The sequence below is a fragment of the Bos mutus genome, chromosome 8, assembly GCF_027580195.1.
Source record: "Bos mutus isolate GX-2022 chromosome 8, NWIPB_WYAK_1.1, whole genome shotgun sequence".
Classification (NCBI taxonomy): Eukaryota; Metazoa; Chordata; class Mammalia; order Artiodactyla; family Bovidae; genus Bos; species Bos mutus.
This window is the reverse complement of record NC_091624.1, coordinates 35,775,366-35,799,143: the sequence shown is the minus strand read 5'-3', so window position 1 is coordinate 35,799,143 and position 23,778 is coordinate 35,775,366. Positions and strand designations below refer to the sequence as shown.

General features: G+C 35.2%; 1 protein-coding gene across 3 annotated transcripts in view; it reads right to left on the bottom strand.

Annotated features, from left to right (window-relative positions):
* Window positions 1–3,078: 3,078 nt before the first annotated feature.
* The window catches only part of GKAP1 (G kinase anchoring protein 1), a 91,747-nt gene continuing 71,047 nt past the window's right edge, over window positions 3,079–23,778 (bottom strand). The window contains exons 10-14 of one of the 3 annotated variants that reach the window (XM_070375417.1): window positions 13,761–13,858; window positions 10,038–10,101; window positions 6,406–6,476; window positions 5,824–5,901; window positions 3,079–3,421 (exon numbers count right to left, since the gene is read on the bottom strand). In XM_070375417.1, the coding sequence (XP_070231518.1) occupies window positions 3,374–3,421; window positions 5,824–5,901; window positions 6,406–6,476; window positions 10,038–10,101; window positions 13,761–13,858 (359 nt within the window). In that variant the 3' untranslated portion in view covers window positions 3,079–3,373. The remainder of the gene's footprint in view (window positions 3,422–5,823; window positions 5,902–6,405; window positions 6,477–10,037; window positions 10,102–13,760; window positions 13,859–23,778) is intronic. The other 2 variants (XM_070375416.1, XM_070375418.1) reach the window with 2 other exon arrangements.

Below are 23,778 nucleotides of genomic sequence, written 5' to 3'. Positions count from 1 at the left end.
TCTCTACTTTCAGATACTCTGTAGGCAAAGCCAGCTATCAGTGTACCTTACTAATGGCACTCGCACTCTTACTCTCATTTAGGCTTGAGGTCTTGTTTTCACCTCTGATGCCCTTGTTCTTTTCCTCTACCCCAGTTTGTTAGATTCCACCCTGAGAATGTTTTTTATCTCATTTTCTGAATCCCACCGCCACCTCCCTAGATCAGATCCTCTTTACCTCCTGTTTCTACTATTATAAAAGCTTCCTTGATATTTCCAAATTTATTCTTCAATAATTCCTATTACATCATTGCCTTTTCAATCTTCTTAAAGGACAACTTTGATTACATCACTTTGCTGTATATAAACTTTTAATGGTTTCCACATGCCTACCAAATTATGCATAGATTTCTTAATCTAAAATTTCAGATGAAGGGTAGCTATCCCCAAACAACCTTTCTGGCTATCTCATTACTTTCCTATGCTCCAGGGAAAATGAAGACACTCAATTTTCTCAACACACGCCTTGCTATCTTTCTATTCCCTGAACACATACATTGCTTTTCCTTTACCCCACTTTTAAAATTTTCCTTTCTCATCAAACAACCTCTGCCCTTTAAAACTCTTTGGGAAAGCTACCTATTAACCAGTTAAAACATTATTGTTTTAATAAGAATATAAAATACACTGAACAAAGATACTCTCTTACTTCCATATAATTGTTATGCAATCTACTGTATTCTATCTTGAATTTTAGTTATTTATGTGCTATGCTTTTATTCATATTAGACAGAAAATAATTTGAAGGTAAAAATGACATCTTACACAGTTTTTACCCAATACTTTCACTAGCTGTTCTCATTTGATACCAAATTTCATGCTGCAATTTCATGTATATTTAGTATGAGCCAAGGCCATACAGCTATACAGGGGCTTGAACACAGCTGTAGTTCATGAGTGTTGGCTATTACTAACACACTATAGAAAATGTAAAAGATCCCATAGAAGGTATCTAAAATATTTAAAATAATAACATGTATTTTCTTCTGTACCCCAATAACAATTTGAATATATCATTATTTACTGGAATATTTTATGAATATTTCTTCATATTTCTATTTTCTTCCAATTCATTGTGGACATATTTATATCTCTAGTACTTAGCACAGTGCCTAGCACATAATAAGCTATCAATAATTTCACTGAACATTCAGAAAATAGAAAAGAATCTGAGGAATGGTATTTAATTACACAGAATGCCTGATAAATCAAACAGAAGAATTCATTAACCGATCACTGACTGTCTTTTCTATCTCTTACTAGATAAAGCTTTTTCTGTTGATACACTGGCCTGGAAGTAATAGATTATCCATAGGAGTGGATACATAAATCAAGGAAAAAAAATTCAGGGGGAAAAACAAAGTCATGAATGCAGTTCTCCTGAGAATAAATGAAATTTTCTACGTGCCCAGGTGATTTTAAACTATATACACACTAGTTGTCGTCTTTTAGTCGCCAAGTCATGTCCGACTCTTTGCAAATCCATGGATGGTAGCCAGGCTCCTCTGACCATGGAATCCAGGTAAGAATACTGGAGTGGGTTGCCATTTCTTTCTCCAGGGCATCTTCCCAACCCAGAGACTGAACCCACATCTCGTGCTGCAGGCAGATTCTTTACTGTTGAGCCACCAGTGAAGTCTGATATTCACACTAGTAGAAAACGGCTTATTTATTGAAATATGTGCCAGGCACTGTGCTAGATGTTAGATAATGTGCCAAATGGATAGTGTACAGGTAGATAATCAAAAGCAGATGAGAATATGATGGGCGCTGGTAATTCAATTATAATGGAAACTATTCAAGTTCTATTGAATAGCTTGTTTATACAAGTCAACATGAGAAATTTGATTTTATTCATCACTGGGTAGAAAAATATGGTATCATGGATTACCAAATATAATTAATTAATTAGGTTGTGATGGTACCTATTCTTAATCAAAGGTAAATTAGAGGGAAATTATCTTCGAAATCTTTACTACTTTACCAATTAATTATTAAATAAATAATTATTTAACATCTACTTTACCAATTAATTATTAAATAAATAATTATTTAACATCTACTCTGTGTCACATTGAGAACAGTAAGTCACAGTTCTTTGCAAGGTTCATGTAACCTGATGGAAGAAGCCAGACATATAAATAATGATGACATAAAGTATTTTTCCTGAAGACTGTCATGAAGTGGAGTCTTTCTTATAATGCTGGTTTTGGAGGCCAGTACCAGTATTTACATGTTTATCTTTGTTATAAAACAAAAAAACTCTCTATATTTTAATGAATCATATTTGTATTTCACTGACTACACTAAAAAAAAATTCAATCCCATAAACTACTAATTGATTATACCAATGAAAAGTCTATCTTCACTCCCCCCCAATCAACACCCTTCCTATTCTCAGTGTGTCACATTTTGGTCCTCAAGTCAGACTATTCTTTACATAAATATTTCTGCCCAGATTTTGCTTCTTCTGCCTGGGATGCTTCTCAAAAAATTTATAGAAAAGGTATCCACCCTCCAAAAACCATCTCATGCAAGTTTTCTCAATTTCCAAACAATGTGAAATCACACTCTAATATGTATGGTAATTATTTTTGGTAATCATTCCTACCCCCATCTTCTGTTTTGCCTGAACATAGGCCATTTGGCAATATATTGTATGTCCTATTGGAGAAGGCAATGGCACCCCACTCCAGTACTCTTGCCTGGAAAATCCCATGGACAGAGGAGCCTGGTAGGCTGCAGTCCATGGGGTCGCTACGAGTTGGACACAACTGAGCGACTTCACTTTCACTTTTCACTTTCATGCATTGGAGAAGGAAATGGCAACCCACTCCAGTGTTCTTGCCTGGAGAATCCCAGGGACGGGAGAGCCTGGTGGGCTGCTGTCTATGGGGTCGCACAGAGTCGGACACGACTGAAGTGACTTAGCTTAGCTTAGCTTATAAGGTTCAGGATGGACAAAGTGCCAAGCAAATATTCAGTGAAATCCAAGTAACTGATTGTGCTATGAACAAAAACCACACTTTCACATTGTTTCTGAAATTTAAAAAACCAAACATATTAATGGAAGAGTAAATTTTATTGACTGATGAAAAACTAAAGTGATAAGAAGTATGAATAGTATACAATAATCAGTGAGTTTTGCTGGAATTCTATTTTTATTATTTTCACTTTAAGCCAAAAGGACATAAAATTATAGACTGTTAGTGAGCTAATCATTTTAAATTTCAACAAAAACTGCATAGTTCAGCAGTTGCACAGCATTAAATATATACATTTTTGCAAAACCCTGAAAGTTTTCCTTTTGTGTTGACCTCAAAGGCTAATGGAATCACCTACACTGGTCGGATTCAGAGTTTCTTTTCCCTTTTCTGCCACCCTGCAAAGAGAAATAGGGTAAATTATTTAGAAAGTAACATTTTGGAGGGAATTTTCCTTTTAAGAATAAATGAGATCAAAGGCATTTTTGACTATGAAAAGAAAGGAACTTCTTTTTGAGTTTGTTGCAAATTTGAATTATCAGATATCAATGGTTAAAGTAGGTGGTAGAAAACAGCTATCCATTTGAATTAGTCTGGATTTACTATGATTACCAGTATCTTATCTTTTAGAGTTCATCTGCACTGTCCAAGATCTTTTTAAAAAATAAAAATTTTGATCAATGCTAAAATAAACAACTTGCTCCACATGGTCAGCAAATTTGGGGAATTGCTTCTGGTAATTCAATTTCCAATTCAAGTGTTGTATAGTTCTGTTCATGTAAGACAGCATTAGAAATCTGATTTTGTTCATCAATGGCTTGAAAAGATATTACACTTTTCATATTGTTCAGTGACATATAAAAATCTATTTAATTTGCCCCAAATGAAACTCTATCAATGGTACTTAACTTGAGCCAAAGAAAGAAAGGTAGCTTAAAAGACAGAAAGTAATTTTTCATTAATTACTTTTAATGTAACATTTTCTGCCTTACTCTGATTCAAAAAGCAAATATTTATTTTAAAAATATGAAAAGCACAAAGGTACAAAAAAGAGAATTTAATCATCCATAACTATTCTACCCTCCATTTTAACCATAAATAATGCTTTGATGGGGGCTTCCCTGGTGGCTCAGTTGGTAAAGAATCTGCCTGAAGTGGGAGATCTGGGTTTGATCCCTGTGTTGGGAAGAACCCCTGGAGAAGGGAATGGCTACCCACTCTAGTATTCTTGCCTGGAGAATTCCATGGACAGAGGAGCCTGGCAGGCTACAGTCCATGGGCTCACAAAGAATCAGACATGACTGAGTGACTAACATTAATAGTAAAGGTATTTATAATAATTTAATAATTTTTCATTTTTATAAACTATGGCAAAGATACCTAAACTTAATCACTAGAATCACCTAAGTAGTAATATTTTAAAAATTCTGATGCCCAGACTTTGTCCCAACCTATTTATTTATGATAATTAGGAGTGGGCTGAACAATCTGTAATTCAAAAAGTTCCCAAGAGATTCTGATGATCAGCCAAATTTGGGAATGATTTGCCTGTGAAAGTACATTTCTCAGAGTGGTGGTTATATGAGGGGCACAAGGAACCCAGACCCATTTAATAATGTTGGCAGCTTCTCTTGTTCCATCCTTTTTCTGCCTATAACTTCCCTCCCAGAGTTCAAAAACATATCTATACCAACCTTCTTTTAAAAAAAAATCAAATAAACAATTCTATTATTCACTCCTAAACAAATAAAAGTTTTGAAAAGATTTATCCACAGGAAAAAATCTGAAGAGATTATGTAAAACTTGAGATGTATAATGACAGGTATTAAGAACAAGATTTATTTCCTGACAGCAGGGAAATAAAAAATAAAGTTACTAAAAAACTTTCTACAAGGTAGATATTCACTATATATATTTACCAATGTTATACAACTTAAAACTCTAACTTCACTTCTAAACAAGAGTTTTTTAAAAATAATAATAATTCAACAATCCCTTTCAGAGCTTCCCAGACAAAGGGAATCTTCCTTCCTGGACTGATGAGATGTCAAAAGCTGGAGCTAAACAACTTTTATGTTCTCTAGTCCACCAGTAGTGGCTTTCAAACTTTTTTGACCATGACTCCACACTAATTAACTCATTTTATATCATGACATAGACACACATACATATGTATACACAAATATATATGTGTTTGTATATATTCACACATGTACACATATACTGAAAGAAAGCCATGACATTATTTATGGCTTCATCCAGGAAAAAAAACTCAATGCCAGCTTGTAAATGCAGAAGAAACGATAGAATTAGAAAAATCACTCTTTTGCAACTACCAAAATAATAACTGTTATAAATATCATCAATGGATGCTAAAACCATTGAGTAAAAAGAAAAGAATATTCACACGATCTCAAACTATAATATCACATATTATTTATCGATTACAAAGGGGGAAGATATCTTTATCATAAGATATCTAAAAGATATTGCTGTACCCAAGTGGTCAAACTTACAATGTAACGGGATAAACATCATTATGTACCTTCCCTCAATAGGATGCACTGGCACATACACCACATCATCTATGTAGCACCAAAGACCATGTTGAACTACTTTAGATATTACTGTATATACCAATATCTAGAATTAACATTTTCTAATATGTAAACTAGATAACCAGTAATAACAAATTTGGTGAATAAATTATGGCCTAAGAATAAAATAGTACATTTATCCTCATATGTATATACCTATTCTAAATGTATTATTTGTGATGAAAACACTTATAAAAGCATACCTGATATTTGGCTAATTCTGCTTGTAACACTTTCACTTTAGATCTTTCTTGTTCTAATGCAGCATGAAGTGAAGTTACCTATAACCAAATATTCAATTAAAAGAGACTTTTTTGATCAATACTCTTTATTTCTTAACACTTACTCGCAATGATGATTTTTGATTACTAGATTAATGAGCATCAGAAGAGAACCTCTCTCCCCACATACAACTTCAATTAGGCATTTTGCTCAGCTGTATATTGTAAAGATAGGCAGGACCAGTTCACTGTTCTAAGACAAGACCACAGGATAAGGATGGGAAGGGGAGAAAATCAAGTATATGAACATGGTAAATTCTATCTGCCCTTTCTATGTCTATATTCATAGTCCACATCAACTAAAATACAACCTTATCTTCCCCTATTCTTTAGGACACATACACCTCTCTTAGCACAGTAAACAGAGTCTTCATTCATTTGTTACAGCATGGCACAGTGATAATGAAGTATGGTTTAAAACATTTTTTTGCAGTGCTGAAGGGCTGTCTTTTTGTTTAGTCAAGTTTCCTAATTCAGGACAAAAGAATAAATAGTTTTCCTTACCTGTATTGTTAGCTCATTCTTGATACTTTGTGATTCATCAACTTGCAGAAGTATTTCTGCTTTATCTTTCACTGACAAAAAAGGAAAAACAGCAGTATAATCTTTCCAATCACTCAGATACTTTAATAATACTTTCGGTGAACCAAGATAGCAGCGCAGTCAGGCAAAGATTAAATTGTCCTCATACTTAATGACTGTATTCCTGAACCTATATATACCTCTTTATTTCCACTGGTAAATTCTGATCATTATTATCACCACAGCAGTTTTCATTGGAAAATTTACATTTTCTGTGGTGGTAAAATATTAATTGTGCAGATATGATAAAAGATTAATTTTTTCCATCTATACTAAAAGAATAAGGACGGAGTAAATAAAACATTTCACGTAGAGAAAAAAACTTTTAAATACCTAGACTAGTCAAACTTAAAAACAACATACTGTGTTTTTTGTTGTTGTTGTTAAAATTGTCAATTGTGCATACTCTAAGGCCCACAAAAATTATTTCCATCTGACTTTTCATACCATTAAAGTGAAGTGAGTAAAGTTGCTCAGTCGTGTCCAACTCTTTGTGACCCCGTGGACTGTAGGCTACCAGCCTCCTCTGTCCATGGGATTTCCCAGGCAAGAATACTGGAGTGGATTGCCATTTCCTTCTCCAGGGGGATCTTCCTAACCCAAAGATTGAACCCGGGTCTCCCGCATTGCAGGCACTTTAACCTCTGAGCCACCACCCAATTCATACCATTAAAGCACTATCAAATAAATGTAGCTCATATGAGCACAGTCAATCATGTAATATCTATAGTTTCAGAACTATTCACTTGTCTAAAGGTTTTTCCCTCTTTAGGAAAGCAAGAAATCTCTATCACCACAGCTCTTCCAATGTAACACTGTCATTCAAATTTTTCCCAGTTTGATATGCACTAAGGTGAGATGCTGTGTTAAGAAACAAATCACAGTCTCTCAAAACTCAAACTGGGAACATTTACAAATTACACTTTCTACTCCTTCATCCTCAGAATTAAGCATACTCATTGAGAAATAAGTGATTTTTAACAATCATGTCATATATTAACTACAGTTTTTCTGTAATGCTGTTTTGTGTTTCAAAGAGACTGATACATCAGAGAACAACTTGAACATAACATGAACTGTATACTTGTTTTAAGCACAATTCCATGAACACAGAAAACTGCAGCCATGCACACACCTGAAATTAACTACCAGCTATTTCAGTTCACTATGTCAAGAACCACACCTACTTTCCATCATTCCATCACTTAATAGTAACAAACACAAGCTGCAACCCTTCTGAAACCAACTTCTACAGCAAACTTTAGGGTGTCTTCAAAGTAAAGTGCCATATTTATTATAGTATTTATGTGTTTAACCATTTTAACATGAATAAAACTGTTACCTTTTTAATTAAGTTCCCAATTTTTTTCATGTGTCACCAACAAAACCTTTAAATGTTGTATGCTAATTCCATTTTCTCTATAAATTTTGTGGTCTTTAACTGTATGATTTCGTGATTTTTAGGAACACATATTGTATTTTAATAGAACTGACTATATTTACATTTATATTTATATTATAAATGCTAATGTCTGTATACTCTAATATACTGTATTTTTCGTGTAGTAGTTCTATATAAAATTATTCTACTTGGATGACTTACAGTATGGAGTATGGACACCAGTATTACTATGGTAGCCATTTTAGTCTATTTTTGAGAATAAGTTTTTATCAGTTAACCTTCTCATTTTTCACAACTTTTTCCCTAAGGAATATTACTTTATTTTTACATATTTAAAAATCATACATCCAGTATTCAATGATATCCTTAATTTCTTCAATTAGAAATGTATCTTGTAAACATTATTTTATATTCATAACGTTATTCATTAAATGATCCACATGGAGCTCAGTGACATGCATAAATTTAAATTCATCTCAGGATGTTGATAACTGTTCAAATAATGTCATTTCCCATTATTATTTAACTTCTATTTTATCACAGTTAAGCTGTGTAACAGTTAAGTTACATTATAAAAATAGTAAAATTATAAAAAATGTTTGACTCTACTTTAAGACTATTCTATTCAATTCATGGGAAATAGATGGGGAAACAGTGTCAGACTTTATTTTTGGGGGCTCCAAAATCACTGCAGATGGTGACTGCAGCAATGAAATTAAAAGACGCTTACTCCTTGGAAGAAAAGTTATGACCAACCTAGATAGCATATTGAAAAGCAGAGATACTACTTTGCCAACAAAGGTCTGTCTAGTAAAGGCTATGGTTTTTCCAATGGTCATGTATGGATGTGAGAGTTGGACTGTGAAGAAGGCTGAGCGCCGAAGAATTGATGCTTTTGAACTGTGGTGTTGGAGAAGACTCTTGAGAGTCCCTTGGACTGCAAGGAGATCCAACCAGTCCATCCTAAAGGAGATCAGTCCTGGGTGTTCTTTGGAAGGAATGATGCTAAAGCTGAAACTCCAATACTTTAGCCACCTCATGTGAAGGGCTGACTCAATGGAAAAGACTCTGATACTGGGAGGGATTGGGGGCAGAAGGAGAAGGGGACGACAGAGGATGAGATGGCTGGATGGCATCACCGACGCGATGGACGTGAGTTTGAGTGAACTCCAGGAGTTGGTGATGGACAGGGAGGCCTGGTGTGCTGCGATTCATGGGGTCGCAAAGAGTTGGACACGACTGAGCGACTGAACTGAACTGAACTGATTCTATTCAATTGGACAGATTTCTGGTTTTTACTCATATTGTTTTAATAACTGCTATTTAATATAGTTTAAATTTTGGTTGGACAATTCCACTCCCAGTATCTTCATTATCTGAAACAATTTTAGGTACCTTGTTTACCTATCTTTTAAGGTGTGCTTCATAAATTCTTAATTTCTTAAGTGCTATACAGTACTCACAGGAGCTATATTTGGGATTTCATTAACATTTGTAAACAAGGGAAATTGTTATACTTAATTTCATCTATATAAAAGATTTTCTCATCTATTCATGTCTTTATGTCTTATATGGTTCATCATTTTCTTTTACAAATTTAATACACACTTGTTCTTAATGTAAATTTTTCACAGAGCTTTCAAGATCAATGCCATTTGGTATACATATTCAGAAATGCAGCTGATGTGGGGAGTTTCATATAACATCAACTTTACTAATGTTATTATCTCTAGTCATTTTTGATTGAGTTCCTTGGCTTCCTACTGGTGATCTATAGCCAAAAGTTTAGAGTGTCCACAAAAGGATGAAGAGTGGGGGCAGAGAGACAGGGGAGAAGGAAAAGCTGAAATGATGATAGGCCTTCTCTATTAATAAATAGAATCTTAAGAAAATGTTATTCCTGTTTTCCCTCTAAATGTAGTCCAATAATTTATAAGAATTGAAATTTCAAGAGTTTCTTACCTCAATAGTTGTAAACTTGTGTAATACTAAGGTGCTGTAAGAGAGACTTGTAATCATAAAATTATCAAAAACAATCCAGTTTATACCATTTTGGGAAACCTTTTTATTTTGTTGAGTTAATAAATCATACATCTTGGAAAGTTATCTTCAAATATTTTTAAGATTAATTCTAAAAACAGAAATCACTTACTTTCACCTTCCTGAAGCATTTTCAATAACTGTGCATTTCTTGCCTTTACTTCTTTATACTTTGCCTAATAATCAAATAAAAAGATTTAATTTTTTAAAAAGTATATGATGTGATAAATGCCTTACTACCAATTCATGGAGCTATGAATCCTAGACTTGCTCAAAGACATAAATTACTTCTGAAAGAAACAAGATGAAGGAAAACGTATTCAGAAATATTATTTAAATCCCTGGTATAATAATATATATATCAACATTATAGGTGACTGAATAAATAGAGTAGGATAAAAGTGGAGAAAAGAGAATAAAACTAAATTTTTCTGAAGAGTCACTTTTCCTCCTTGAATAAAATCCTTATACAATTCAAATAATTACATGAAAACAAAAATAAAAACGATGCACAGTTCTATACAGTACTATACTAGAACTCTCTGTATCTTTTCTATAACTGCTACTGTTCAATATGTGACTACTAACTACTAGAAACGTAGCCAGTGTTACTGAGAAAATGACTTTTACTTGTTTTTAGTTTTATTAAATTAAAATTTTAATTTATTCAACCTTTACTTATACAAGTTAAAATTTTTATTTTGTTTAAAATTCATGTAGCATATTAATTTTATACCATGTGTAGTGGTTACTGTACAGTACAGTTCTATATTTGATCAGTTAAGGCTTTACTAATCTTTTGTTATTTCATTAAATACTGTTAAAATAATTTTTGGCTGAAATGAGTAATCTACTGAAATATTTTTCAGTTATTTTCAACTTTTAAAAAATGGCTTAATTTCTTTTCAAACTACACAAATGACACAATTATACATTATAAACAATTTAGGAATTGTATTCCCACATTAACATCAGATTCCAGAGAATTTTCCCCCTATAGTACCTTTATTCAACATAAAGCACACACTGAACTATTTATATTTAATAAATTAATACATTAGAGAAAATAATATATTTAATAATTATAGAAATAGAGGAGGTAAAAGAAAATAGATTAATATAAGAAACTTGTCATTTCTTCTCTCAACAGGTACACAGATATATACAGAAGTTACCAGATTCAAAAATCTTCCTTATAAAACAAATTTGATTTTAAATTAAGTCCAGCAGATGACTTTTACTAAATACTATGTCCAGTAAATTGGTGAGGATAAAGCAATAATGTTATTCAGTGATACTGCAGACAATACACTGAATGGAAGAAGCAAGCATAGTGAACATAAAAGGTAGTAGGACTTTTGGACTTTTGAGAAGCTAGGAAATGAAGGAGGGAGATAAGTCCACTGGAAACACCAAAATATGAAGGGGAAAACATATACAATCAATTACAACTATACTCATTATGAATATAGAAATATATCTACTGGGAATATAGAACTGTATCCATTATGAAATTCTCACTCTCAGGGCTTCAATCAACATTAATATCTCATCAAACTGTTTCTTGAGCTCAAGCCTTTGTCCAAGGTTCAGATCAGTGTATACAGGGAGGCATATCTTTAGTTACTTGTCAAGGTCTAAAGCCAGTTCATAAAGGAAAGATTGTAAATGATCAAAATTACCTGTGAAAATTCTTTATACTGCTCATAAAAATAACATAGTTTTGCATATATAATCCTGAACAGGAAATGTATTAATGTCCATGAAAACCTTAAAGTATAAAATCCTGGTACTATGCAATTTATAACAAAGAACACATGGAATATAGTGTCCTCATTAGTACTTTTAACTTCATGAAAAAGAACACAAATACATATATGTTGTGACTCCACAGTGTCCAACACAGATGATCAACATCCTGAACATCTACGCCCACATCCACAGCCATTTCAAACTCAACATGTCTAAATACCATCTGTTAGTTCCCATTTCCCAAACCAGTTAAAAACGTGTTCTTCCTCTTAACATTCAATACCTGTTAATTATGTTACCAGATTTGTCTTCATTCCAGGCCTCAGCTATGTGCATTACCTTCCACTAAACAACTCTCAGGTCACTTTCTTTCTAAAACCTTTACTGCCCTCTCCTTGTCTAAAATGCAAATACCTTCATATTCTCACCTCAACTAACATCTCTAATCTCTCCTACAGCTTCCCATTTCTCTAAATGTCAGCAACAATGCATTTCCTCCCATTCTCTTCCCTTTGTATGCACTGTTCAATGTGGGAAAACTATCTTTTTTTGGGGATGAAATCCTTAGCAATTTTCAATAGCAACAGATTTATTCCTCTTTCTAGAACCCTCTGTCAAATCTGTCACAAATTCTACATTGTACCGCAATTATTTACATGATTTATCTTCTCCATTAGAGTATGACCTTCTTACTAATTCACCTTTGCATTCACTGTGTACGAAAAGGGAGAAGTGGTTGAAGTTCAGGAGGGTTTTTAACAGGGATGATTCTTAAAGGCACAAGTACAAGAGGAAGGGAAATGTAAGAACCTTCAGAGCTGGAACCTGACATATTTTTCTTCATACAGGACCCAGAAAAGCACTTGGCATATTACAGGCATTCAACAAATAATCGTTGAGTGAATCAATATTAGTTCAAAAAAAGAATGCTACTTGAGATGAATAAATTTTTTTTAAAGCCTGAGAAAGGAGAAGAGTAATAGTTCTGTGGTTAAAATAAACTGTATAAATAACATGTGTTGGTGAGGATATGAAGAAACTGGTAACCTTATGCATTGCTGGGGGAAAAGCAACATGGTGCAACTGCTATGGAAAGTCTGATGGTTCCTTAAAAAGTTAAACAGAATTACCACGAGTTGAGACAGTAGCACTGACATTATATACACTATCTTGTGTAAAACAGATATCTAGTGGGAAGCTGTTACTTAGCATAGGGAGCACAGCTTGGTGCTCTGTGATGACCAAGAAGGGTGGAATGGGGGCATGCTCAAGAGGGAGGGTATGTATGTACACATATAGCTGATTCACGTTGTTGTACAGTAGAAACTAACGCAACATTGTAAAGCAATTATAATCCAATTAAAAACATTAAAAATTTTTAAAAAAGTTAAACACAGAATTACCATATGATCCAACAATTCCACTCTTATGTATATACCAAAAGAAAGGAAAGCAAGGACTCAGATACTTGACATCAATGTTCATGGCTACATTATTCACAACAGCCAAAAGGTAGAAACAATATGAGTGTCCATCAACAGATGAATGAAAAAGAGTGGTATAAACACACAGTGAAGTATTATTCACCAATAAAAAGGAATGAAGTTCTGATATATGCTATAACATGGATATACATGTTGAAAACATGGCAAGTGAAGTAAGTCAGACCACAAAAGGACAAATATCATATGATTCCACTTATATGAAGTACCTAGAACAGGCAAAGTCACAGAGATTAGAGGTCAAGGACTGCAGTACAAGGAAAAATAGGGAGTTCAATGGGTACAGAGTTTCTGTTTGGGATGATGAAAACGTTCTGGAAACAGATAGTGGTGATGGTTATACAACACTTAATGCCACTGAATTATACGCTTAAAAATGGTCAAAATGGCAAATTTAATGTTATACCTATTTTACTATGATAAAAATACATTATCATTCAGATTATATATAATCAATGAGCTAGAAACCTAAATAGCAGATATTGTTTCTATCAAACATTAAATATATTTGCATATAATAAAAACAGAAAATGTACAAATTTATAGAATTTTTTAGTTTACAACGCTAAATATATACAAACCTCCCACTGAGCAATCACATTTTTCAGCTTCTGGATTTCAGCATCTTTTCTTTCAAGTTCCAACTTTAATCTTTCAATTCTTCCATCTTTTAGAACTACTTCCTAAATAGGGAAAACACCATTTTAGAAATAAGACAGTTTTGTCATGTCTGATTTACAATATCCTTTACTAAAGGTTTAAGAGGAAAAAATCCCAATTTTAATTCATTTTCTAAAGCAACCTAAACTGTTAACTACATTTCAACTCGTACTCAATTTTACAACTGTAACTGTGGACAGTACAAGCAAATAAGATATTTATGCCTAATCTCAAACTACAAATGTAACCTAGAACAATATGAGAGCTTTGAGATATTTCCATCCTGGAATAAACATACTAAAAGTGGTTTGTGACAAGTTGTTATTAGTTTATCTTAAAAACCTAAAAGAACTGAAAACTTATGAGAAAACTAAAAAACAAATAACAATACAAAACCCCAAATTAGTTTTTTTACTATATCATCAATTAACACATATAAGAAAAAAACATTTTATCCTGACAGCAATAAAAGAAAATCCCAAAGAATAAAATTTAGTAATTTTCAGGATCAATGAATGATAAAATATTGAAAAGGATAGAACAAAGCATGTTTGTAGATGGCAATACTAAATATTAGTTTGTACATTCAACACAATTTCAATAGAGTTTTCTTCTTTGGAACTTAGCAAGATAGTCAAAATTTTATCTGAGAGAACACAGGATAGAAACAAAAGTTAATGCAGTAGAATCTGCCTATCAAGTAATTATATATTATATAGCAAAAATGATTAAAATAGCATGTCATGGTACCTAGGTTGACAAAGCAATGTACCCAAAAGCAAGTCCAGAAAGAGGTTTAAGAATTTATTATAACTAACTATATTTTAAAGTGAGAAAAGACTGAATTACAGAATAATGGTAGGATATGGGACAAATGGCTAACTGGGAAAAATCAAATTAAATCCCTGCCATCTTAATTTAAATGCAAAAAAAAAAAAAAAACCCAAAAGTCATACTTCATAAGAATATATATTGGTTCTCTTTATCTAATGAGTAACATGGCAACATAATTTTATTCCAAAAATACTCACTGATTCTGTAAAAAATAAATAAATTAAAACAAAATGCTCATTGAGCACCTAGCTGCTAGGTGCTGGGTATACAACAGTGAACAGAACTGAAAAGATTCTTGCCCTCATGGGATTTGTCTGGTGGAGAAGGCAGATATTACATTTTGAAACGCTGCAATTAGAAATGGGGTTTAAGCAATGAAGAAAAGAAACAGTAGGAAATAATGTGGGTTATTCCGTAGTGGATCAGAGAAGCTTTCTCTGAGGTCCTGACACTTGTAAGATGAACCTAGAGTGACTGGGTTGGAACTGCCTAAGTAAAAAGTGGAGGGAGGTGAGAGCCTTCCGGGTAGAAAGAAGAGCATGTATTAATACAAAGGCCCTGAGGCAGAAAAGAGCTAGAGTGTTTGAAGGCTAGTAAAGAGGCAAGCATAGCTGAAGCCTAGAGAAAAAGATGACAGTATATGATTTTAGAAAAAAAATTTGGATCAAAATTAGCAATATACATACTATTATAATGGCCCAGGAAACTCATTTCTAGGAATTTATCTAAATAGATAAGCGAGGCCCAGGAATCTTACTTCTAGGAATTCATCTAAATAGGTAAATGAGGGGGGAGTATCTATGAAAGTGTTCACGGAAGATTACAACAAAAAAATGGAAATAAATTTAAATGCCCAACAATAAGGGTGGAAATCACCAAAAATTATGTTTTGTTATTTAGTTGTGAAGTAGTGTCCTACTCTTCTGTGTACCCATGAACTGTACACACCAGGCACCTCTGTCCATGGGATTTCCCAGGTAAGAATACTGGTGTGCATTGTCACTTTCCTCTTCAAGGAATCTTCCTGACTCAGGGATCAAACCCATGTTTTCTGCATTGCAGGTGGATTCTTTACCACTGAGCCACCAGTTTAGTCCAGTCACTCAGTCGTGTCTGACTCTTAGAGATCCCATGAACCACAGCACGCTAGGCCTCCCTGTCCATCACCAACTCCCAGAGTTCACCCAAACCCATGTCCATTGAGTCGGTGATGCCATCCAACCACCTTCTTCTTTGTTGTCCCCTTCTCCTTTTGCCCTCAATCTTTCCCAGCATCAGGGTCTTCTTAAACGAGTCAGCTCTTCACATCAGGTGGCCAAAGTATGGGAGTTTCAGCTTCAACATCAGTCCTTCCAATGAACATCCAGGACTGATCTCCTTTAGGATGGACTGATCTCCTTTAGGATGGACTGGATGGATCTCCTTGCAGTCCAAGGGACTCTCAAGAGTCTTCTCCAACACCACAGTTCAGAAGCATCAATTCTTCGGCGCTCAGCTTTCTTTATAGGCCAACTCTCACATCCATACATGACCACTGGAAAAACCATAGCCTTGACTAGATAGACCTTCGTTGACAAAGTAATGTCTCTGCTTTTCAATATGCTGACTAGGTTGGTCATAATTTTCCTTCCAAGAAGTAAGTGTCTTTTAATTTCATGGTTGCAATCACCATCTGCAGTGATTTTGGAGCCCCCCAAAAATAAAGTCAGCCGCTGTTTCCCTATCTGTTTTGACATGAAGCGATGGGACCGGATGCCATGATCTTCGTTTTCTGAATGTTGAGCTTTAAGCCAACTCTTTCATTCTCCTCTTTCACTTTCATCAAGAGGCTTTTTAGTTCTTCACTTTCTGCCATAAGGGTGGTATCATCTGCATATCTGAGGTTATTGATATTTCTCCCAGCAATCTTGATTCCAGCTTGTGCTTCATCCAGCCCAGTGTTTCTCATATGTACTCTGCATCTAAGTTAAATAAGCAGAGTATGGTGCCTTGACGTACTCCTTTTGTTATTTAGAATCAGTCTGTTGTTCCATGTCCAGTTCTAACTGTTGCTTCCTGACCTGCATACAGATTTCTCAAGAGGCAGGTCAGGTGGTCTGGTATTCCCATCTCTTTCAGAATTTTCCAAAGTTTATTGTGATCCACACAATCAAAGGCTTTGGCATAGTCAATAAAGCAGAAATACATGTTTTTCTGGAACTCTCTTGCTTTTTCAATGATCCAGCAGATGTTGCCAATTTGATCTCTGGTTCCTCTGCCTTTTCTAAAACCAGCTTGAACATCTGGAAGTTCACAGTTCACATACTGCTAAAGCCTGGCTTGGAGAATTTTGAGCATTACTTTGCTAGTGTGTGAGATGAGTGCAATTGTGCAGTAGTTTGAGCATTCTTTGGCATTGCCTTTCTTTGGGATTGGAATGAAAACTGACCTTTTCCAGTCCTGTGGCCTCTGCTGAGTTTTCCAAATTTGCTGGCATATTGAGTGCAGCACTTTCACAGCATCATCTTTTAGGATTGGAAATAGCTCAACTGGAATTCCGTCACCTCCACTAGCTTTGTTCGTAGTGATGTTTTCTAAGGCCCACTTGACTTCACATTCCAGGATGTCTGGCTCTAGGTCAGTGATCACACCATCGTGATTATCTGGGTCGTGAAGATCTTTTTTGTACAGTTCTTCTGTGTATTCTTGCTACCTCTTCTTAATATCTTCTGCTTCTGTTAGGTCCATACCATTTCTGTCCTTTATTGAGCCCATCTTTGCATGAAATGTTCCCTTGGTATCTCTAATTTTCTTGAAGAGATCTCTAGTCTTTCCCATTCTGTTGTTTTCCTCTATTTCTTTGCACTGATCGCTGAGGAAGGCTTTCTTTTCTTGTTATTCTTTGGAACTCTGCATTCAGATGCTTATATCTTTCCTTTTTTCCTTTGCTTTTTGCTTCTCTTTCTCCCCAGACAGCCATTTTGCTTTTTTGCATTTCTTTTCCATGGGGATGGTCTTGATCCCTGTCTCCTGTACAATGTCACAAGCCTCGGTCCATAGTTTATCAGGCACTCTATCTATCAGATCTAGTCCCTTAAATCTATTTCTCACTTCCACTGTATAATCATAAGGGATTTGATTTAGGTCATACCTGAATGCAAGAGGACATCTGATGCAAGGCAGACACACTGAAACCATAATCACAGAAAACTAGTCAATCTAATCACATGGACCATGCCTGGTCTAACTCAGTAAAACTAAGCCATGCCCTGTGGGGCCACCCAAGATGGACAGGTGCGGGGAGCTGCCCGTGAGAACGGGGTCCTTTGTCCGAAGGACACAGCTCTGGGAGCTGCCTCAGTCCTTGAGGGTTTGCTTGCAAACATAGCTCTCTGTCCCGCCACCCCAGAGATTAGGCGCTTATTTACTGCAGGCACCTGGAGTTCTGTGCAAACTTCTCACGCACAGAGAAATGTTATCTGGTGTAAGAAGTAATAACAGGGAGCCATTCCCATGCTCTCAAGATTTCTTGTGACTGTTTGTAAGATGTATAGGCCAACCAAGAAAAAATGTCAACTGTCTTGTCTTTCTCACGCTTTTCTGTATAAATATGAGATGTTGAATAAAGTTGGTGTCAGACTGCGTCCCTTCGTGGTGACGTGTCTGAACCTCTCGACCCCATCTTTGTAGTCTCTTGCTTTAGTTTCTTTCTTAGCCCCGCCGTGCACGTTCTCGGGACCTGATCGACTTTGCCGGCTGGCTCTGGCAGACAGGTCATGGTGGAGAGGTCTAACAGAATGTGGTCCACTGAAGAAGGGAATGGCAAACCACTTCAGTGTTCTTGCCTTGAGAACCCCATGAACAGTATGAAAAGGCAAAATGACAAGATACTGAAAGAGGAATTCCCAGGTTAGCAGGTGCCCAATATGCTACAGGAGATCAGTGGAGAAATAACTCCAGAAAGAATGAAGGGATGGAGCCAAAGCAAAAACAATACCCAGTTGTGGATGTGACTGGTGATAGAAGCAAGGTCTAATGCTGTAAAGAACAATATTGCATAGGAACCTGGAATGTTAGGTCCATGAATCAAGGCAAATTGGAAGTGGTCAAACAGGAGATGGAGAGTGAATGTTGACATTCTAGGAATCAGCAAACTAAAATGGACTGGAATGCGTGAATTTAACTCAGATGACCATTATATCTACTACTGTGGGCAGGAATCCCTTAGAAGAAACGGAGTAGCCATCATGGTCAACAAAAGAGTCCGAAATGCAGTACTTGGATGCAATCTCAAAAACGACAGAATGATCTCTGTTTCCAAGGCAAACCATTCAATATCACAGTAATCCAAGTCTATGCCCCAACCAGTAATGCTGAAGAAGCTGAAGTTGAATGGTTCTATGAAGACCTACAAGACCTTTTAGAACTAACACCCAAAAAAGATGTCCTTTTCATTATAGGGGACTGGAATGCAAAAGTAGGAAGTCAAGAAATACCTGGGGTAACAGGCAAATTTGGCCTTGGAATACGGAATGAAGCAGGGCAAAGGCTAATGGAGTTCTGCCGAAAGAATGCACTGGTCATAGCAAACACCCTCTTTCAACAACACAAGAGAAGACTCTACACATGGACATCACCAAATGGTCAACACCGAAATCAGATTGATTATATTCTTTGCAGCCAAAGATGGAGAAGCTCTATACAGTCAGCAAAAACAAGACCGGGAGCTAACTGTGGCTCAGATCATGAACTCCTTATTGCCAAATTCAGACTTAAATTGAATGAGATTAGGGTCAGTTTTTCTCCTACTGTATCTGCAAACTGGCGATCATAAAGATACCTGTTATCTTCACAGTTAACTGTGAGAATTAGATGAAATAATAAATTTAAGTACTTAATATCTAGCAAATATATATTAAGCCCTCAAATATTTATTTTTGCATTATAAGTTCTTAACTTAGCAGTTATTTCTAGAATTTTTACAACAATTGGCAGTTTTTAAAATAGAAAATCTTACTGTTATAAGGTACACTCATTTTTTATGAAATGTTATATTTCATTAAAATTTAAAATTATCTTCTAAGTAGATTATACTAAAATGAAAATAAAAAGGTGTATAAATCTATGTCCACAAGGGATCTGTAGTCTACAAACAACAAAAATGTGCTGTGTGAAATGTGCCATAAGAAAACCAAAATGCTATAGGGTATAGAGAAAAAAGGAAAGATCATATCCAGGTTTTCTGTGTTTGGGGCTGGAACAGGGAAATGTGAGAAAGCATCAGGGTAGATGACATGTGAAATGAACTTTGAGCAAAGCTGGGAAAGATTTAACATTGTGACAGGAGTGCTCTGGTCTGGCTAGAAGAAAAAACTGGAAAGAGTATGACTAAAGTTATTTAGGCTGAAGCTACACTGTAGAACAATGCTTTCAAACTTGTTTGACAGTGATCCACGTTAAGGAATGTTTTACATCATGACTCAATACATAAACATGTCAGTGTATGTATACATATTTGTATTTATGTATATAAACATATGTATAGTGGAACAAATTTCATAAAATATGAAAAGATGTCATATATGCTGATGACTTTTTTTTGAGAGTGCTGGTAGCAACCTACTAAATTTATTTTAGGACTGGTTAAATGGATTGGGACTCTTCATTTGAAAAGCTTGAGGGCTTTAGTAAATGATTCAACAGACACTGAAGCTTAAGGACATGGTGTGGCAGGATGGAAGTCTTACTCTTTAAAAAGTCATCTATTAACAGTGTATAAGATAAATTACCTAGAATTAGAAGGCAGGAGGCAGGAAGTCTTATTAGGTTACTGAAATAATACCAGTAAGAGATAATGAGATTCTAAATTAGAAAAATGTTAAAGTGGAAGAGAAGATATATCTGAGAACTATTTCAGAGATTAAAAATTCCCAAACTTTGAGAAACAGAAAAGTGAAAAGGGAGATTCACAGTCAGAATATCTGGATAAAATGACAAAAGCCCAAACAGAAATGATGAGGTCAAGTTGAATGCTTGGTTTGGAAAGTAAATGATGACCTCAAGTTTCAGCATAGTGAGGCTAAGGTATTCATAGAACAACAGAGTGAAATACGCTACAAAGGCAGTTAATAAAACAGAGCCCTAAAGACCATTGAGAGGGAAGGCCAGTGAAGCTGTGGGCTTCCCCGGTGGCTCAGATGGTAAAGAGCCCACCTGCAATGCAGGAGACCTGGGTTCGATCCCTGGGTCGGGGAGATCCCCTGGAGAAGGGATTGGCTACCCACTTGAGTATTCTTGCCTGGAGAATCCCATGGACAGAGGAGCCTGATGGGCTACAGTCCATGGTGTCGCAAAGTTGGACACGACTGAAGTGACTCAGCACGCATGCATGTGTGCACACATACACGCGCGCACACAAACACACACAGTGAAGCTGTGGAGAAGTTAGTAACTTCACATCCTGCTGCCAGAAGACAATGTTGATACATATCAAGAGCAATACAGGTGTTTACACGCTTTGATGCAACTATTTTTAAGAATGTATTTACTCCGAGGACAAATTCATAAAAAAAGTAAATAGATGAATACCAGGTGACCAGTTCTAAACAACCTAGATGTTCAATAATACAGTAACAGGGCTTCCCTGGTGGTCCAGTGATTAAGAATCTGCCTGCCAATGCAGGGCACATGCGTTTGATCCCTGGTCTAGGAAGATCTCATATGCCTTGGAACAACTAAACCAGTGTACCATAACTATTGAGCCTGTGCCCTAGGTCCTTGGTACAACTACCAAGCCCAAGTACCTAGAGCCTGTGCCCTGCAGAAGAAAAGCCACCACAATGAGAAGCCTGCACACCATAGGGGTTACAAAGAGTAACCCCTGCTCATTCCAACTAGAGAAAGCCCATGTGCGCAGTAACAAAGACCCAGCAGAGCCAAAATAAATAAAACAATAAACCTTAAAAAAAACTTACAGAAAATAGTTTAAAAAAATACTGAGTAATGAACAATTACAGAATGTTGACTTGACAGAATATAACTACAGTTTAGAAAAGGGGCTACAAAAACTATATTCCTTATTGTTAGTGATTTTTAAAATACCTAAGCATGTAGTGTTTCCCTGGAAAAGTACTATACAAAAATGAAACCAAATGTTAAAGACTGATTGAATTAGCGTGGATGTATTTTTCACCTTTAAAAATTTCTGGTACACTAATACACAGTTTAAAATGATTTTAACATTTGCAAAAAGGTTTTCCCTGAAAAAGGAGTGTGAGGAGGAGAGGATGGAGGTAGATAAAAAGAGAGTATTTTTTAATGGCCTCAATATTCCTTTTTCCCCCACTATACTGAATGACATGACAAAATACTCAACTTTTTTACTTATGAAAAAATTTACATGTGCAAAAGAATATATAAATTGACATGGCAAGTAAAAAGAAAAATAAACCAATATGCAGATTATGTGAACATTACCAATATTTTGGCATCCCCCACATTTCTCTCCCCAATCGTATCCTTTTCCCCCACTGCTGAGAATATCCACTATTATGAATTTGTGTTTGTCACTCTCTTCATTATTAATAGTCTTTTACAACATACAGATGTATCCCTGAGCAATCAGTTAAACTTTCTATTTTTTGAAATTTATATAAACTGCATCAAACTATTACTATTTGGTGACTTATTTCATTAAAGATTATGTTTTTAGTATTCATCCATGTTGTTATGTATTGCTACAATTCATTCATTTCTTCTACTGACTTTGTTGTCACAAACAACTGAGCTTGAATCATTCTTCTTGAAGATGTCTCCAGGGTTTAATCTAAGGCAGAATTTCTAGAACACACAGTCCACCCATCATCTTCAACTGTAAAAGTTAATGCCACATTGTTCTCCAAAATGGCTACACCAAGTGACATTACTACTAGTAATCTCTTCTTGCTCTTCTACATCCTCACCATACTGCCTATTGTCTGATTTCCATCACTAGTCTTCACCTTCCTTCAGTTATTCCTAGGCACTGCAGTGAAATTAATATTACCATGTAGAACTTTGTCTTCTGATCAAAAACTTTAAAAAATTCTTTTCTATCTCCTGACTTAATCTTAAATCAGGCTTTTAAGTCCTCCACAATCCTTCCAAACCCACTGTGTCAAACTTATACTACACTCCTCAATGAATCTTGTCTTAAACTGGTTTATACTTTACTGCCTCCATCCTTTTACTCATGGCATTCCAGCTTCTCCTCCCTCACCTCCGCATGTTCAAATTCTACTGTCCTTTAAATTCCAATTCAAAAATTATTTTCTCCTAAGAAAGCCATCTCTCATCTCTATTCCTATGAATTACCTTTTTTTTGACTTTCCACTTTTCCTACCTTGTACAAAAACAATGATCTATTAAACACATGTTGTGTACAAATGCTCTAATATTTTACACCATAATTGCCAACTTTCATAATAACAGTGCATGAAAGGCAGGTAATTTCATTCCAACGTAACAGAGCTGACAAGCTGCAGTGCTATATTTTGTGTTATTAGACTTGTTTGATTTCAGAGACTATTCTCTTTCTACTACACTGTCACTTTGACTTTAAAATATCATTAATAATTTAACTTATGTGTACCCAATTTTGCTCTATAAAGATCTGAAACACCTAATTACTTGCTCGAGTATATTAATATCATTCTTACAATGATCTGAGATGGCTTAAAGAATAAGATATAAACCACAAAGGGGAAAATCAAAATCAACATAAAAAGAGGAAACAAACGCACTACCTGTAAATGTTAACATGGTTGCTTGCATTGTACACAAAATTTGACAGTCAAGACAACTCAGGAAAACACCAAATTTAATTCAGTGCTAGAAAGGAAGAAGCTCACAAGTACCTGAGGGCAGGCAAGGATGTCCCATACTAAGCTGAAAATAAATTTTCATGTGATAGTGTTTTTATAAAGTGATATTATTTTTATAAAGTGATATTATTGTTGCATTGGAATAAAAAATTCTTAACAGTCTGGTTCCATTTGTGTGTCCTATATAACAACACAGTGTAAGTGTTTAATTTGTTCAATGACTGAATCTATCAGAAGAAACAAAAAACTAACATCCACTGAAGAC